The 19,480-nt window shown below is 50.1% G+C and overlaps 1 protein-coding gene across 1 annotated transcript; it reads left to right on the top strand.

The window, feature by feature from the left end:
* Window positions 1–15,567: 15,567 nt before the first annotated feature.
* Window positions 15,568–19,091, top strand: LOC109737928 (uncharacterized). The gene is given in 3 exon segments (XM_020297050.4): window positions 15,568–16,763; window positions 16,766–18,472; window positions 18,582–19,091. Coding segments are annotated over 3 exon segments (3,252 nt in total). The 5' UTR covers window positions 15,568–15,571; the 3' UTR covers window positions 18,935–19,091.
* Window positions 19,092–19,480: the final 389 nt, after the last annotated feature.

Below are 19,480 nucleotides of genomic sequence, written 5' to 3'. Positions count from 1 at the left end.
TAGACACAATCGGATTATCAAATCCTTCATGGCCAGTTCGGCCACCCTGTGCAGCTCGACCAACTGCTTCAGTTGATCGACGAAGGGCACCGGATGTTCTGGCACAACATACTGCGACCAGAACAACTTCTCCGTGGAATTCCCTTCTCTAGCTTGGAAGAACTCCGTGGCATTGGACACGCTGCGGGGTAGATCCGCAAAAGCCCCTGGGCAACTCCGAATCCGGGTTAGTAAAAGGTACTTCCTCCCCGCATACTTGCTTTGCATGTTAAAAGCCTTACCCGCTGCAATCTTCTTGGCCTCCTGGATCTCCCGGAGAGCACCCTAGGCTTCATTTTGTGCGGTCTCCGTGCTCTGGCGAGCCTTGGTAAGTTTGGTCTCTTGAACCGACGCCTCGCGCTCCAAGGCATCACACTTCTTCACTGCATCCTGGAGCTCCTGCTGGACCTCGCTGACCCGGGCCTTGAGCTTCTTATGGGCGGCTTGCTGCTGGACAGCCTTCCCCTCGGCTTCGGCCAGGGCATTTTTCAGGGCCTCGACCTCGGTCGCCGCCCCTACACATATTATGACATTCCGGTCAATACTCACCTCTTATTCTTTCCGAATACAAAGCAAGGCGTCACTCACCTTGCTTCTCTTGGAGCTGAATCTTCACCTTGCCGAGCTCGTTCTCGGCCCGCTCCAAACTCTGCTTCAGTTCAGAGACTTCGGCAGCATGCGAGGTCGCGGCCAACAGCGACGCTTGCTCATTCATACATATCAAAGTTAGTCTCCTACAAAGGGTTGATCCTCTGTCCGGCCTTTCTTTCCAAACACCGGACAGTGTCTCAGGGGCTACTGTCAGCACGGGGTGTTCTCTTTCTACGAGACTTACCTCAAAACCTGTCAACAGACTGTTGCAAGCCTCGTTTAGTCCGCTCTTGACAGACTAAACCTTCTCGATCACCGTACCCATAAGGACACGGTGCTCGTCCACAATGGAGGCGCCTCGTAGCGCCTCCATCAGGTTATCCGGTGCCCCTGGTTGGACAGGGGCCACCGATGGAATTGGCGCACCTCCCTCCTTCGGAGGAGGGTGTTGGCCCCATTCTGGGGCTGTATCGGTCTCCGGAATCATATTCGACTGAGGGCCGAACTGAATACGTCCCTCCTCGCCAGTCTTCAGGGGATCGGCTCCCCCATGTGTCCGGCTGCGGACGTCTCGCCTCGCGGCACCTCCTGGATGGCGTCCTAGACCCCTCCGCGGCATGGAGCAGTCCTCCAGGACAACACTTCGGTGTCGTCCTTGGCCCCGGGGGAATAAGCGGGCGGCGGCGACATGTTGGCCATTTCCGCCGGATCCAACGAACCTCCAGACGAGGATCGCTGAACGCTGTCACGGGTCAGACTACAATAGCACAATTACCCACGTCAAAACAATAAAAAGGAGAGGCGAGGTACACTTGTATACGTGAGTCATAGTACTTACGATGCGGCTCGAGGCTTAGTGCGGAGGCGTCGCTCCGGACTGCTGTCAACGTCCCACGCGATGTTGACCGCAAGGGCGCCCTTCCCCTTCTTGGGCGTTCCCGCCTCCAAATTCGTGGAAGCCGCCCTCTTCTTCTTTCCCTCCTCAGGGGGAGGTTTCTCCTCCTCCTCCTCCTCTTCCTCGTCACCGTCCTCAGGGACGGAGGAATGGGTTTCTTCGTCTTCGGACGTCACGTCCGAAGCACCATTGTGACGGGGGCCGCTTTTGGCCCCCTTGGCCTTCTTCTTGGCCTTCTTCTCTGGCGCCTTATATGGCGCCGGCGCCAGCATCTTCGCCAGACGCGGGATGACCGGTTCTTCAGGCTGCAGAGCCGGACACTGGATCCGCTTCGCCCTCTCCGTCCAATCCTGAGAAAGCAATGATAAAAGCCCAGACATCATCCTCGAAACAAGCAAGTAGGGGATGCGTTAAAAATAACATACCTCGCTGGCGGGGTGTTTACTATCGTGACCGCGGTCTGAATCTGTGGCCGGCAGTTTCTCGTTGCCCTTAAAGAGCAACCTCCAGGCACCCTCGTGAGTGGTTTCAAAGATCCTGACCAGGGTTTGGTGCTTCTTCGGATTAAACTCCCACAGAAGGCGGCTTCTGCGCTGGCACGGGAGGATCCGGCGGACCAGCATCACCTGAATTACATCTACAAGATTGACGCTCTTGGCTATCATACTTTGAACGCGCGTTTGCAGCGCAATCAGCTCGTCGGGCGAACACCAATTCGGACTCTTCTCGACCCAGGAGGTGAGTCGCATGGGAGCGCCAGAGTGGAATTCGGCAGCTGCGGCCCAGGTGGTGCCGCGGGGTTCCGTGAGGTAGAACCACTGTTTCTGCCACTCCTTTACTGTCTCCACAAAAGTTCCTTTCGGCCAGGAGACGTTGGACAGCTTACTCACCATGGCTCCTCCGCAGTCCGCATGCTGGCCATCCACCACCTTCGGCTTCACGTTGAAAACTTTGAGCCATAGCCTGAAGTGGGGTTGGATGCGGAGGAAGGCCTCACACACGACGATAAACGCCGAGTTGGAGAGGGAACCCTAGTCCGCGGAACAAATGAGGGATGAATACAACCCTCTCGTTGGGCTCCGACGTGGGGACGACTTGTCCCTCGGCCAGCAGACAGTGGGCGATTTCCTTCACCAAGTATCCGGCCGCCCGAAGCTCAGTAATGTCCTCCTCCTTGACGGAGGAGACATCCACTTGCCCTGACCTCCGGATCCGGACATGGTTGAGTGCTAGCTCGAGTCGAAAGGAGATGAGAACTTGGGCGCTGGAGCTCGAGATTGGAAGGGCGGAGATAGAGAGAAGGCGTGGGAGAGGAAGAGGGAGTCCTTATCCCCTTATAAAGGCAGTAAATATTGAACGCCTCCCCACTCGCCTTAGAATTCCCCTATTCCCAAGGCCTGTCTAAACGGCACGGTTGGGTTACCCATGCCCGCATTGATGAGAATCCCACGATAAGGGGACACGATCTCTGCTTTGACAGGACGTGCCAATGGCAACCGCGTCTCGGGGCATGGAGCGTCGGGCATAAAACGGTCCGGAATTATGACCGGTCGGACGTGATGTCATGCTACAAAAATTTGTCAGCGGATTGGACTCGTGCAAAATTATATTCTCTCTGTGGTTGTGTATGGTGTGTGTGACAGGTCCGGATACTATCATCGCGTCCGAAGACTATCTTGGAGTTCGGAAAGAAGGGAACCCGCCTTGCAATGCCGAAGACAATCTACGCGCCGGACTCCTCATCATTGAAGCCAGGTTCAGGGGCTACTGAGGGAGTCCTGGATTAAGGGGTCCTCGGGCGTCCGGCCTGTTATCCATGGGCCGGACTGATGGGCTGTGAAGACTTGAAGGCCGAAGACTGTACCCGTGTCCGGATTGGACTCTCCTTGGCGTGGAAGGCAAGCTTGGCGACCAACTATGAAGATTCCTTCCTATGTAACCGACTCTATGTAACCCTAGATCCCCCGGTGTCTATATAAACCAGAGGGCGTTGTCCAGAAAGGACATACTCATTACCATAGTCATACAGGCTAGACTTCTAGGGTTTAGCCATTACGATCTCGTGGTAGATCAACTCTTGTAATACTCATATTCATCAAGATCAATCAAGCAGGAAGTAGGGTATTACCTCCATAGAGAGGGCCCGAACCTTGGTAAACATCTGTCCCCCATCTCCTGCTAACCATTGACCTTAGACGCACAGTTCGGGACCCCCTACCCGAGATCCGCCGGTTTTGACACCGACACACACCCCTCCCCGGCGCCTGCTTATGCTCCAGGCGGGAGCAGCTCCTCTTCCCGCACTCGCCGGTGCCCATAGCTCGGCCGGAGGTGGCTGGGAATGGCGGGGCCAGCGCCGGCGCCGCGCGGCCTCGCTTCTGCCTCTGCCCGTCGCGGGGAAGAAGAAGGAAGCAGGAGGGAGGAGAGGAGTCAGCCGTGGGCCCCGCATGTAAGCCACACGACGTTGACCCCGCCCGGTCCATCGTGGATAAGTGACGGGCCCCGGCCGCGTGGGACCCGCGCGTCAGTGTCACACGAGCCGGCCCCGCTCTTGCCTAGCTGGATAAGTGGAAACACATTTGGTGAAATGCGTTTTCAATAAGGGAAAGCGTATTTTTGTCTTAGTTCGGTTAGAAGTGCGTTTTCCTTCTGGGAAAGCGTATTTCCGCTTAACTACGGCAAGAAATATGTTTTCTCTGCTGAGAAGGCGTATTCAGCTAAATGTGCTTTCTGTTTTTCAGCTCAGGGGCCTGTTTGTAGAAATCTTTTTACAGATTGGTCCCTAGACTTTGTCAGGCTATAACGTTTTGCTCGTAACTCCGTTTAAGGTGAATCCAAAGCCCATTTCTTCGTCTCGTCAAGCCCGCTCTGTTGGTCACACTTTCACCATGTTTTAACATTTTGAAATGACCATTTTGCCCTTGCACGTAAACAGCCCCTCGGGGAGAGGACTGTTTCCGGCGAATCTTTCCTCGGTTTCACCGCACTTTCCCCCAGTGCCTTCTTCATCCCCAGGCAAGCCACAATACCCACTTGCATGATAGTCATGCAGTAGCCATGGTTTTCAACTTGAATATTTATTAAATGTTTGCTTGTTTAAAATATGTTTATCGTTGTTTCGGTAATGCTTCTGGGTTAGTGCTTACTTTCTTGCTATGTCGTTATGCACCTGGTTATCATGCCCTGCTAGTTGCTAGTATTCCTTTCTTATGCTTATGCTTTCTAGTAGTACATGTTGATGTTGGTTATTGTCTTCGGTGCATGACTGTCGTCTGTCCCGAGTACCGTTGTTATGCATGTTCCATTGCATCCAGTTGGTTAAATGCTTGCATGATGGCATTGTTGATATGTTCTTGCATGATATTTATTGTTGATGCTAGTGGTCATGCTATGTTTCTGAGAAGTATGTATTTGTGATGTTCATGCTAGTCAGTATGCCATGCTTAGTTGGATATGATTCATTGTTGATATGGTTAATAGTTATGTTGCACCTCCATGCTTATGTTGATATCATGTTCATGCATTGTAATTTGCATCATGTTATTTTATCATGGCTCAGCATATTTGCATTCAAGTTTAACCGGATTAAATTGAACTTGAACAACTGTTGGCTGAGTCATGGTGCTACCATATCGAGCTGACCAGTGCAACCACACTTGCCTTTATGGGAAGGTCCTAACTGGGTCTATTGTCGTGCCTCTCGCCGGTGCCTCCAACGAGGGAAGGTTATGGGCGTGTGGTACCCTGGCTCGGTAAGCAGACATAACCTTGTGTGCTCGTTGTTGTTATATCCGGATTGTCCCTGTTTGGGACCGTTTTGCCATGGTGGTGGCCGTTTTGCCACGACGGTGGCCGTTGGTGCCTTTGGTAGGCACGGGGCCACCCATGACTTAGCCCACAGGGGAGTTGGTCGGAGTGGCCGGAAGAGTGTCATGGGAGTAGATCGGTTTTGTCGGAATGCCGTTGGTCCACCCGAACGGGAGCGAGAGGCCATGGGTTCCGTGGTGTGGGTACAGTGTGCTAACCTGTGCAGAGAGTGTGTGTTAAATCTATCGACAGCCGTGCCCGCGGATAAGGGCCCAGTTCGTGTCGGTCACACTATGGGTCAACAGTAATAATAATGATGTGCTTAATAACAACCCCGGTTCGATGATGAGAAAAGTTGGATATGTGATCCGTGAATGATCACCGTTTGGTTACAAGGTAACCCGTTGAACCAAGTGTGGTTCCGTTTGTGATCGTGAAAGGATCACCGTCGTATCGAGGATACCGGGCTGTTGAATACTTGTGATGTTGTGCGAGAATCATGGGTAAAGGTCAAGCTCCTTGTGGTCATGTAATGATTACTACGGTATTGTTTATACCAATCTTGATTGGATCCTGAGATGATCGTGTGATGTCCAAGGATGGTAAGTGATGCATGTGATGGTTACGAGGTAGCCCGAGCAGAATAAGTGGTGCATATAGTGTCATCATGTTGCATGCTAGTATCGTCATATTCATATGTTCATGCCATGGTCATATTGTGCTAGCTGTATCATGTTCATGTTGTTCATGCCATGTTATTCTGATGATATCATGTTAATCCTTGTAACCTGTAATTGCCATGCTGGTGTTTGTCTTGAATGCTTCTAGTTATTGTGAGCTTGCAAGTACATTCAATGTACTGACCTGGCGTGTTATGCCAGTTTGCAGGTCATGCCGGATTTGATTGGTTGTTTGCCATGGATTCGGTGTTTGCAAGCTACGATAAGAGTTCCAGCCAGAGTCCCTGCGGAGTGGAGTTCACTACCGTTGCCGTTGTTCCGCTGCTAGAAGTTATTCCGCTGCCTCGATTTGTTCTGTTGTTTGCATAGAGCAACAGTGGCAGGCGTAGCGTCGCCGTGCCGATGTAACCCTTGTACCCAAATAGATTGTAATAAAGAGCTGATTTGTTCTATGCTAAGAAGTGCCGTATTCTAGAAGACTTCATCTCGATCTCTGGGCTGGAATACGGGGCGTTCAGGTTTTCTCTGAGGCGGGGTGCCACAACACAACTTCTTAACACCCATTCTTCGGTTTCTTTAAGCTTTCTTGCACGAACCTTCCATGGGCATCCTTTCTTGCTCACACTTCATGGTGTAACGCAACTTCATGTCGGTGTGCTCAACATAAAATGGCCTATGGTTCCGAATGGCATAGTTAGACAACCAAAACTTCAGCATAGGCAAGCTCAGAAACTTCACTCCTTTCTTCAAATAAGCATTCTCGTCCTCGTTCTCCTCCCTTGGTTTGCCTGGATCCGGGTATGGTGTTGGCTCAATCGCCGTCATTCTCATTCCACCATCAACAACAACTTCATGGGCAAGGCTGAGATCTTGAAACAAGTGAGTTCTTTTTTCTAAGCCAGTCAGCTCAAAGTGGATTTGGTTTTCCTCCTTTGTGAATCCATACTCGTCCAACTCTTCCCCCGTACCATCATCATCCGAGTCATACGCATATTGACGCCTAAAAGGCAACTCACGATCCATGTCCTTTTGCGCTATGTACACATCCAAGTCACCAACATCATTACCATGAAACCCTTCCTCTTGCTCTTCCTCGTCATCATGAGCATCTTCATCCTCTTGAATTACTTTTTCACTAGCAATCACCTCAACTTCATTTGCTTGGCTAGTTGGTGGTTGGCTAGAAGCATTGGGGGCATACAAATCAACCTCATTTGCTTCACTAGATGGTAGACGGGGACGTGGTTGGCGATAAGCATTGGGGGCATCAACCACAACCCTACGGGAAACAGGAGATTTGCCCTCAGTACTTTCTTTGCCGTCAGCATTTTGTCGGGGCAAACGGCAAACAAAGGTTTGCCGTCATCAGCAGGCGGCAAAGAACAGTTGACGGCAAATACATACTTTGCCGTCTGCAACAAAAACCACAGACGGCAAAGAGTCTTTGCCGTCTGCAATTTTATCTACAGACGACAAAGAGCTCAATTTGCCGACTGTAATAAAAAACGCAGACTACCGCAGACGGCAAAGAAAAAGTACAGCATGCGGATCCACCTCGCGGATCGATGACGTGGCTGCAATCCACCACCGCATGCTGCTCCTATGCACGGTCCAACTCCACCTCCACCTCATATCCTCCGGAACACTTAGGCTGGCCGGCATGTGTCATTCTTCCTTCCTGCGTCTGTCCCTTCGGGGAAATGTCACGCGTTGTTCCTTTAAGTCCTTATAGCTTGCTACGACTTGGGTTCATACGTTGATGACCGACACGTTCATTGCTGGGTCATGTATGCCTGTCCCTGTAAGTTAGTGCCACCTTGGATTCACGACTAGTCATGTCGGCCCGGGTTCTCTGTCATATGGATGCTAGCGACACTATCATATACATGAGTCTTCTCTCTCTCCCTTATCCTCTTCTCTCTTTCTCTCCCGTCCCTCACGCCTCTCCTCATTCCCAGCCAAGACGTGCAGCAGCTCAAGCTCCGCCACCCTACCTCCTTCTCCTTCCTCCTGCCTGTCTTCCTCGTTCTCTATCTCTTCCCCATACCTCACCCCTTGCCCTCTCCCTCTTAGGCCCCGACGCCATGGACGGCCGCGGAGCTTCGCGCCACCCGACGTCAACCGCATCGCCGCCCCAAGGGATCCGTGCGCGTGGCCGCGTTGAGCCGCACGCGCGCTAGATCCATCCGCCGGTGTGTGCCGCCCCAGCAACAGGTCCGGCAATGACTCGGCCCTGCCGCTTCACTGCTCCTGCCCAAGCCGGCCTCCGCTTTCGGACCCCACCACCGGCGAGCTGCCATGCCCGTCCTAGTCGCACTGGTGCTGTCCTCCAGTATGCTTGCTGGCTGCGACCAGGGCCTTGTACACATTTGGTTCGGTTGCAGCGCTGCTACTTCCCGGTGGATCTAGGCTGCCCAGGCTAGCAACATGTGTGTTCCTTTCATGATGCGTTTTAAGTAGATCTGAATTTGATGTATTCTGGCACTTGTCCGTGTGTGAATCTGATGTGCAGAACACTTGCTACTCGTAGGATATTCTTGCTTGTATGTATACATGTGAAGAATGGCTAGCTTGTAGATCCGTTCTCTTTTTGTTAAAGAAATATACATTCATTTTGGCGCAGCCCTAGACTAGCTCTCTCTAGTTCACTTACGGACGGAGGTAGATGAAGGCACACTGAAGAATTTTGTGACGACCAACACCCCGGGACCAACGCCCCGGCGCTCAAACGCCCTTTTTCAGCTCGCAACTACCTCACGGCTACAGGCACAAGCACAGCACTTAAGTAGTAGAGGCACGCGCACAGCTCATCGGCCACACCGGCCACTAACCTATGCACCTACGCAGGACCCGGCCTCACAACCGGCCACTAACCGCACGTACTCATCCACTCCTAGAAGAGCTCATCTAGCTAACTAACTCAGCCATGCATGTAGGAGTAACAAACTTGGCCAGCACACTCGCCAACGGCCTGCTCTACGTGCCAGACTGAGTACACACGCTACACACGATACACACATATGCCACGCTGCTGCGTCCCGCCTGTCCCGCGCGTCACCGACGCGCCCGACGAGCCCGACGGCACCAATGTGTCCCGCCCGTCCCGCGCGCACCCGACGCGCCCGACGAGCCCGACCACACACGCCGTGGCTTATTCCAACACACACCCCCTAAGCCACGGCCTAGAGGAGTCCGTCGTCGTCGACGTTGGCGCCGGCCAAGAGTGCATGCTCCGCCGCCGGTCCTTTCCGCAGCTGCGGGCACTCGCGCCGGAAGTGCCCGTGCTCCCCGCACTTGTAGCAGCGCCTGCGCCTGTTGCCGCCGCTCCCCGACGCCACGCTGCGCCCGTCGTTGTCGTCCCGAGCACCGCCGTGTCGACGCTCCCGTGCTGCCCACTGCGCCACCGTCATGAGCAGCTGCTCACCCCCGCGCTCGCCGCCGTCTTGTCCACGGCGCCGAACCCGCTCGTCGAACGCACGTAGCCGCCCGAGCGCTTCGTCGAACGCCATCGTCGTCACGTCGTGGAACTGCTCGATGCCGGCGACGACGGGGAAGAGGCGATCCGGCACCGTATCCAGCAACTTCTTGACAAGTGCTGCGTCGCCCAGCGTCTCCCCGAGGTTGGCGTACCTCGCCGCCATCGCCGCGAGCCTCCCGCCGTACACGTCGAGCTCCTCGCCATCCGCCATCTTCAGGCGGTCGAATTCGCCGCGCAGCGTCGCCAGCCTCGCCGCGCGGACCCGATCGGCGCCGACGAACCTCACCTTCAAGGAGTCCCATACCTCCTTGGTGGTGAGCTTCGTTGACACCTGCAGCAACACGTCCTCCGGTAGCGCTCCGAGCAGCAACGCGCGCGCCGCCTTGTCCTTCCGCGCGTTCACCGCCGCATCGCCCGGCGCCACCGCCTCCCACACGGTGTGCACGTCGAGGATGGCCTGCGCCTTGATCGCCCAGACGGTGTAGTTGTCCACCGTGAGCATCGGCATCGCCATCGATGCCGATCCACCCGCGCCTCCGCCATGTGGGACGAGCGCCATGGTCGCCGGTGATCGCCCGAACCGAAGCTCTGTATACCAATTGTTGGCGCAGCCCTAGACTAGCTCTCTCTAGTTCACTCACGGACGGAGGTAGACGAAGGCACACTGAAGAATTTTGTGGCGACCAACGCCCCGGCGCTCAAACGCCCTTTTTTCAGCTCGCAACTACCTCACGGCTACAGGCACAAGCACAGCACTTAAGTAGTAGAGGCACGCGCACAGCTCATCGGCCACACCGGCCACTAACCTATGCACCTACGCAGGACCCGGCCTCACAACCGGCCACTAACCGCACGTACTCATCCACTCCTAGAAGAGCTCATCTAGCTAACTAACTCAGCCATGCATGTAGGAGTAGCAAACTTGGCCAGCACACTCGCCAACGCCTGCTCTACGTGCCAGACTGAGTACACACGCTACACACGATACACACATATGCCACGGCTGCTGCGTCCCGCCTGTCCCGCGCGTCACCGACGCGCCCGACAAGCCCGACGAGCCCGACGGCACCAATGTGTCCCGCCCGTCCCGCGCGCACCCGACGCGCCCGACGAGCCCGACCACACACGCCGTGGCTTATTCCAACAGATCCGTTCTCTTTTTGTTAAAGAAATATACATTCATTTTTATTGGATCTGTATTGCAAATCTCTGTAGTGACGCCATCGTCCTCTTTTGCTCTAGCCACACTGTACGAACGACGCCGGATGCCAGAGTTGGCTACTCCGGCGACCACGGAAGCAGCAGCTGCCCTCCTCTTTGCTTCCCTTCTTCCCGAGCTCACCGAAGCAGCAGTGACCGCCCTCCGAAAGCTTCGACTGACGTTATTTTCAAAAATAAAAAATAAAAAACAATCTTTGCCGTCTTTAGTTTAGTCTCGGCAAAGAAAATGTTTTGACTGACGGCAAAGACCGCATTCTTTGCCGTCTGTTATTTATAAGGCTGACGGCAAAGTAGATTTGGCTGGCAAAGTCTTTGCCGTCTTCCTGATGAAAAGCTGAAGGCAAAGTATTCTTTGTCGACTTATCTTTGCCGTCTGAGTTTGCCGTCTGCTTCCTGACGGCAAAGTATTTGCTGTCTGGATTTCGGTCTTTGCCGTCTATGATCCACAGACGGCAAATTACCTGTTTCCTCTATTGGCACCATTGTCCTCTCGCTCATGTCATCCATTGGGGAAGAGACATGCCGGTTCAAATCAATTGTAAACCGAGGAGATTCAACCTTGGTGGCAAACAATTCAAGTGACTTGTCTTTCGATTGGGAATTTTTTTCCTTATATACATCCTAATGCAAATCTGAGGTGATAGGCATAGTTTTCAAGCGAGATTTGGCTCCAACTCCAACATCATACCTTCCTATTAACTTAACGTCAACATTGGCGTCCATCCACTTTAAGACATGTCTCACTTTTGCAACAATATCCTCATAGCTAGGGCTTGTATCAAAAACCAATGGTTCCTCACCCGTGTCGGCATTGTTACTCAAGAATGCCACCTTGTCCATGTAATGAACATTAACAAGTCTTTCCATCTAAAAACAACATGAATGCAGTTAAGGCATCAATGACAATTGGTGTTTGTCCAAAACCATTTCATTATATCCAAATCATATCAACACTAAATTATTGGTGATGTCCACAAAGGTTTCATTAATTAACACACACTAAGCAAAGTTTATCCTAAACACTAACTAACCCTAACCCCCAATCTTTCTACTCAACAAGCAAATATTCCTACTACACACCATGCATATCACTATATTACCAAAGTTAACCAAGACATTCACACTAAAAGAAGGGAGAAAACATGAACTAGGGTTCCACCAACATGTAAAAAATGCAACCAAAATAACAAGATTTAACCAAAAAAATTGGGTGATTTGGGGAAGATTACCACAAGCAACAAAGTGATGGAAAGATCCACCTAAGAGAAGCACCTTTTGGAGAGGATTTGAGGGGAAGCTTGAGGGGTGGGAGAGAGTGGGGGAGCAGCAAGTGTTCTTCAAGCTCGGGCTGGATTGGGGAAAGTGTGTGGGGTGGGTCCTTAAGGGGTCGGATTTTTTTCCAAAACGAGGTCAACTCGGGATTTTGTTAGCCCTATAGGCTAGAACAGTAATTTTGTCCGCAATTGAGCCTCGCGATGGTGGGCACCGGGATTGGGTGCGCGCCCCGCTGCCGTAGCAGTGCGCCAAGCCACCCACCATATCCTTCCTCACCGCCCCCGTCGGTGTGGTCTGAGGCGTTGCCGAACACGCTTTGTTTCTCTGGTGGTTGTTGCACACAAGGTCTGTGATAAAATGCTACAATGAGAGTAAGGAGGAAGAAGAGAAGAGGACCAAGTCAATTTGCCAACGTCGCACTTTTTTCTGCCAACTCAGTCTGATGGGCGGGCTCGGCCGATTAGCGACGTCATCGAAGCGCTTTGCATTTTCCATCAGTGTTTTTTGTCAATGTTAAAATTTTGCTGCGGTGCAAAGTGTCACTTTTTGTAAAGTGATGGTTTTTCGAGAGTTATGACGTCAAAATGGTGGTTTTATGCATTTTACTTCCGCCATGGACTTGTACTTTTCCTCAGCCTAAGCCCGCCAGACCACCTACTCGTGCGGGACCCCGTCGCCCGCGAGCAGCCGGCGCTGGGCGGGAACGCACACGGGCGACGGAGGAGGCTTTTGGGTGGGCCAGGGTAGTCAGGAGAGGGCGTGACAGCGGTCCAGACGTCCGTAAAGCCATCCCCCCTGACACACACATTTTTCTCCGGTTTACAGGAAAAGCGCGTCCGGACCATCAACAGACCGATAAAGCCCCGCGTTGGATAGCACAACACATCCAGTCCACGCGGTCCGGACAGTTGCTGGGGGGTTTGATGGGTCGGTGTTGGAGATGCCCTCACATCCTTCCATCATCCCCTTCACTTTCCCTTCTCTCTTTTCTTCGGGCTAGTACATGCATTTTCGAATATTCAATTCTGCACCCGAGCTCATGTAATCTTAATGAATTGTAAAAAAAGTAAAAAAATTCAAAAAAATTGAACTTGTTGGCATGAAAGATGATTGGGTGCGTGATGTCCGTGTCAAATTTAATCATATTTGAATATCTGAGTAGCTCATGGCAAATAAAGACAAAATCAGTTCAAACAGCGCATATGAATAATAAACTTTCTCATAGACTTTAATTTTGTTTTTTGCTGACAGCTAATCTGATGTCCAAATGCGATGAAATTTGGCACGGATATCATGCACTCGAACATCTTTCATGCTAAAAGTTTTCAGATTTTTTTATTGTATTTTCCTTTATTTTATGTTTACGCACGGGAGCAGATGAGTTCAGGAGCCGTTTTATCGCGTCCATACATTCTTTCTTTCTCTGCTTTCTCTCTCCAGATCGTGCTCTTCTTCCGGAGGAGACCGGTTCCTGTACAGGCCACACCTCATCTTTGCAAGAGGGTGCCTTTTTCATCTCTCTCCTCCACGCCTGCTCACTTTCGACGTGGACCTGCAGGGCAACGGTCCACACTGGAGCGTTGGCCTTGCCTTAGAGCATCTTCAACAGCCGCGTCAAAAGACGCGCGCGTGATAAACAAGCATTTTAGCGCGCGCGGGACGTTTTCGCGTGCTCCAGCGGAGGCGGGAAACTAGCGCGCGCGGGAAAAAGCCGCAGCTCGCGCGCTAGATTTAGCGCACCGTGTCCGGCGCGCCTATAAAATTGCAGCGCCCTCTGTCGCTCTCTTGTCGCTACCTCTACCGCTTTCTCTCCTCGCTGCTGATACGCCACCACCGCGCCACCATGCTGCCTCGCGTGCGTCCGTCCGACACCTACTCCGCCGAGATTCGGTCGGGCGACGTGCGCCTCGGCCTCGGAACCTTCGACACCGCCCAGGAGGGCGCCCGCGCGTACGGACGCTGTGGCGTGGCGCCTCCGGCGGTCCCGTTGGGACATGAACTTCACGGACGTGGCGACGCGGGAGCGGGCACAGGAGTTGGCGCCTCCCCCGCGGCTTATCACCGACGAGGATCGTTGCGAGAACCGGAGGCGGGAGCCGTATCAGCCTGGCCGAGATGGACGAGGAAGCCATGGCGCTGTGGTGCCAACGCTTCCCGCAAGACATCATCAACGAGCAACAGTTCTTCGCCGAGAGGAGGGCGGAGAGGGATGAGAGGAGGGAGGAGCGAGCCGCCTACCGCGAGGACAAGCGAACGCGGAAGGCGGTCGCTAAATTCAACATCGCGCTAGGAGATGCGTCGTCCTGGGACTCCAACGACGAGCGGTTCCTTGACGCCTACGCTCAGACGTCGGAGGAGGACATCACCGAGGCAGAGTCTGAGTCAGAGAATGACGAGTAGTAGTAGTTTTTCGTTTTATCTATCTATCGTAGAAGAAGACTATGAACTATCTATGCACTATTTTGTATCGTAGAAGCAGGCTATGTGACGAACTATCTCACATTTTTACTATCGGAACCAAATGTGTACCGAATCGTAGTTCAAATAGTAGGCGTCAAGAAAAAAAAGATGAAATATAGCGTGCGAGCGGTTCGGACGCGCTTTATTTTGCGGCGGCCGCTGTAGTCAGCGCACCGCCGCGCGTAAAAGCTGCGCTGTATTATGATTTTTAGCGCGCCGCGCGTTGGGTGTCTGTTGGAGATGCTCTTATGAATTACTGTATATTACGTACTTTGTATTATACTTTCTCCGTTCCTAGATATAAGTTTTTTAGAGATTCCACTACGAAGTACACACTGATGTATATAGACATACTTTAAAGTGTAGATTCACTTATTTTGCTCCGTATGTAGTTTGTAGTACAATCTTTAAAAAGACTTATATTTAGGAACGGAGGGAGTATATATCTAAGAGGTTTATCCACGCTAACTTATTTATCTTAACATGCAAACATACCACATCATCATACAGTTATGAATGGGATAAAACCCATCCCAACATGTAATTATGCATAAAAAAACTACCACAACAATTAACCATCCATGGAAAAATATCTTCGTTCAAATTTTGCACTTATATTCAATAAATATTTTACAATTATAAATAATCAAATATAATAAGTCATATATATTTTTAATTTTGGTTCTGATATCAATCAAAAAAACTGTCAACTAATTCCCGCAGCAGCAACACACGGGTATCCTCTAGTTTATACATTCGGGTATTAGATTCTTCCTGCACCTGGTTCATTGTCTAGACGAGATATGCCCCAGTCCCCACCATAGGTACCGAAGTTTGACTAACCTTTCTGCATGCGTTTGATAATCACGACATGTTGAACAGGTTCGATGTTTCCGCGTGCAATACAAACAGCCAGTGAGCCACTTGGTACAAAGTGCCAGAGAAAAAGGCTCACTTGATAGAGCTTTCTTTGTCATCGTCACGTGTGCGAAGCTCCTTCCTTCCAAGAAAAATGCAGCTTGGATTCCCATTAGCAGCCCCACTTGAGCGGAAGTTCGGCCGGACCACACTTGAAATGTGTATATATATGAGCAGCTTGGTGAGCAGAGGAGCCGGAGCACCACAATGACCACCGCCTTCTTTTCCATCCTCCTAGTCCTAGTCCTATCAGCCATTTCTGTAGCTGCTTCCTCTCCCAACCGCAATGGCAGTGACACAGACCTTGCCACTCTGCTGGCTTTCAAAGCCCAGCTCTCCGACCCTCTTGGTGTCCTTGCCGGCAACTGGACAACCAGCACATCATTCTGCCACTGGGTCGGCATCAGATGCAGCCGGCGGAGGCAGCGCGTCACCGCTCTGTCGCTGCCGGATACACCTCTCTATGGACCTATCACACCTCACCTCGGTAACCTCTCTTTCCTCTCTGTCCTCAATCTCAACAACACCAACATCACGGGCTCTATCCCACATGATTTAGGTAGACTACATCGCCTTGAATTCCTGAGACTTGGCTACAATGGCCTGTCAGATAGCATCCCTCCTACTATAGGAAACCTCTCAAGGCTTCAAGTTCTTGACCTAAAACTGAACCTCCTATCTGGTTCAATCCCGCTAGAGCTAAGTAACCTGTATAATCTTGCCTATATAAATCTCATGAAAAATTCCATTAGTGGATCTATACCGACCGACATGTTTAACAATACCCCTATGTTAACTTATTTAAACTTCGCCAACAATAGCCTGTCAGGGTCAATACCATCCTGCGTTGGCTCCTTGCCACTGCTCCGCAACCTTATTATGCATTACAATCATCTCACCGGCCTAGTGCCTCCTTCCATTTTTAACATGTCTAAACTACAGGGTATCTATCTCACCCATAACTACTTAACTGGTTCTTTCCCTACAAATGCAAGTTTCAATCTCCCGATGCTACAGATTATCGCCATAGGACAGAACAATTTCACAGGCCATGTTCCATTGGGCCTTGCGTCTTGTCAATACCTCAAAGTTATTTCCTTCTCCCTTAACTCATTTGAGGGTGTTGTGCCAACATGGCTAGGCAAGTTGACTCGTCTCATTTGGTTGGCCATGGGCGAGAATGGCCTTTTCGGGTCAATCCCTAGCACGCTTAGCAACCTCACTTCGCTAGAGCTCCTTGACCTTGGATCCTGCAACCTAACAGGAGCCATTCCAACAGAACTCGAACAGTTAAGTCAACTGTCACAATTGAATCTTTCGGAGAACGAGCTAATAGGACCCATTCCTGCTTCTCTTGATAATGCAACTGAATTAGCAATCCTATTGTTGGACCAAAACATGTGACTGGACCAATACCTGGAACTATCGGTAACATGAACTCTTTGATGATCCTTGATATTTCAACTAACGACCTACATGGGGATGTCAACTTCTTACCCGTTTTCTCTAATCTTCCAAATCTCCAATACCTTAGCATCAAGTCAAATAGTTTCACGGGTAGTCTCCCTAACAATGTAGGGAATATATCAAGCGAGCTGCAAGTTTTTTTAGCACGTGAAAACAGGTTGGTTGGAGGAATTCCAACCACAATTTCAAATTTAACTGGCCTATTTGTGCTAGATCTTTCAGAAAACCAACTTCATAGTGCAATTCTAGAGTCCATCATGATGATGACAAATCTAGAATGGCTTGACCTCGAGAAAAATAATTTGTTTGGCTCCATCCCATCTCAGATTGCCATGCTCAAGAATCTAGACCATATTTTTCTCAACGACAATTGTTTCTCTGGTTCCATACCAGAAAACATCGGTAACCTCACTAAGTTAGAATTTCTCAGCTTATCAAGAAACCAATTAACATCAACTCTGCCACCAAGTTTGTTTCATACGGATAGCTTAGTAGATCTAGATTTGTCTCAAAACTCTTTGAATGGTGCACTACCATTGGATATGGGCTATTCTAAACAAATTATTAGCATGGATCTCTCAACCAATCACTTTGTTGGTAGGATCCCAGATTCGGTTGGACAACTTCAAACGTTAACCAACTTGAACCTATCACAAAATTCCTTCTCCGGTTCAATTCCGAACTCTTTCAACAAGCTAACCAGCTTGAAATCCTTGGACCTATCACATAATGATTTCTTCGGTACCATCCCAAATTACCTGGCCAATTTTACCCTGCTCAATAGTTTGGACCTATCTTTCAATAATCTAAAAGGTCAGATACCCAATGGAGGGATCTTCTCAAATATTAGCATACAATCCTTGATGGGGAACTCATGTCTTTGTGGTGCTTCACGATTAGGGTTTTCAACATGTCCAAGTAACCCACAAAAAACTGAAGGTGGAATTTTGAAATTTGTAGTCCCTGCCATCATTATAGTGATTGGTGTTTTAGCTTCATATTCATATGCAATGATAAGAAGGAAAACTAGCAATCAGCAAGGGATGCCAGTTTCTATTGATATAGTTGACGTGACAAGTCATCCTCTGGTCCCTTACCATGAGCTCGCTCGCGCTACAAATAACTTCAGCGGGAGCAACCTTTTGGGGTATGGAAGCTTTGGAAAAGTTTTCAAGGGTCAACTAAACAGTGGTTTGGTGGTTGCAATAAAAGTCATAAACATGCAGCTTTTGCAGGGCATCAGAAACTTTGATGCCGAGTGTCAGGTTCTCCGTATGGCACGGCATCGCAACCTTATAAGGATACTAAATACATGTTCCAATCTGAATTTCAGAGCATTAATGCTTCAGTACATGCCCAATGGCACTTTAGATGCTCTCTTGCACTACTCTCAAAGCACAAGGCACTTGGGGTTATTGGATAGGATAGGCATAATGCTTGACGTGGCTATGGCAATGGAGTATCTGCACCATGAGCACCACGAGGTGGTCTTGCACTGTGACTTGAAGCCAAGCAATGTGTTGTTTGATGAGGACATGACCGCGCATGTAGCAGACTTCGGCATTGCAAGGTTGCTACTAGGTGATGAAACCTCTGTGATCTCTGCGACCATGAATGGGACAGTTGGGTACATGGCACCAGGTACTTGGCTCGCATTTTTTATCAATCTTGATATCTATTTTTCTTACAAACCTAGTAATTGGTTAAATATATCATGATTTGATTTTCTATTTGTGAAATCCATAAGCAGAATATGGATCGCTTGGAAAAGCATCACGAAAGAGTGATGTGTTCAGCTACGGCATCATACTCCTTGAAGTCTTCACTAGAAGGAGACCCACAGATGCAATTTTTGTTGGGAATCTAACATTGAGACAATGGGTTTTTGAGACATTCCCCGCTGACCTTGTTCATGCTGTGGATGGCGATCTACTGCGAGGACCTTCTTCTAGCCGCCATTTGGAAGTCTTTCTGGTGCCAATATTCGAGTTGGGTTTGCTCTGCTCCTGTGACTCTCCAGACCAAAGGATAACGATGACGGATGTGGTCGTGAAGCTGAAGAAGATCAAAGTGGAGTATACCAAATGGAGTGCAACCCAATGATTGATCTTTTTCTTTTCTATATGTGGCTGTCTTTTTCTTCTTCAGTGCCGAGAACAACATCAGCTGTTACACAGTACTTACCTAATTATGTTGTTATATGCCTCTTATGAAAGACTTCTATCCATAAACCAAATCTTTGACAGTGATGTTTTAAAGTTTTTGCACTGTACAACACAGAGTGACTTGCTGGTTCCTTCTTGCTAGCTATCTAATTTCTCTTTTTTTGTTCCGACCTCTATTCTGCTAGAACTCTGTATTAAAAAGCAATAACAATTTACATAGCTGTTCTTGTGAGCATCTACTAGGAAAATGATTTTTAACAACAAGATATGTGGTCGTTAAAAGTAAGAATGTGGTCGTTAAAAGTCGTTAGCGACCACATCTTTGTGGTCATGATAGGCTCCATCGTTAAAAGTAATAACGACCACATTTTCCCGTCGTTATTTTGTAACGATGGGACAATCTGTTTTCTTAATTGTGAGGAAATAACGACTACAATTCTTCCATTAGCAACCACTTTTCCCCTCGCTACAAATATTTGATATT

Source organism: Aegilops tauschii, chromosome 3, assembly GCF_002575655.3.
Source record: "Aegilops tauschii subsp. strangulata cultivar AL8/78 chromosome 3, Aet v6.0, whole genome shotgun sequence".
Taxonomy (NCBI): domain Eukaryota; kingdom Viridiplantae; phylum Streptophyta; class Magnoliopsida; order Poales; family Poaceae; genus Aegilops; species Aegilops tauschii.
The sequence above is the reverse complement of the archived record's forward strand: the minus strand, read 5'-3'. Positions and strand labels throughout refer to the sequence as shown.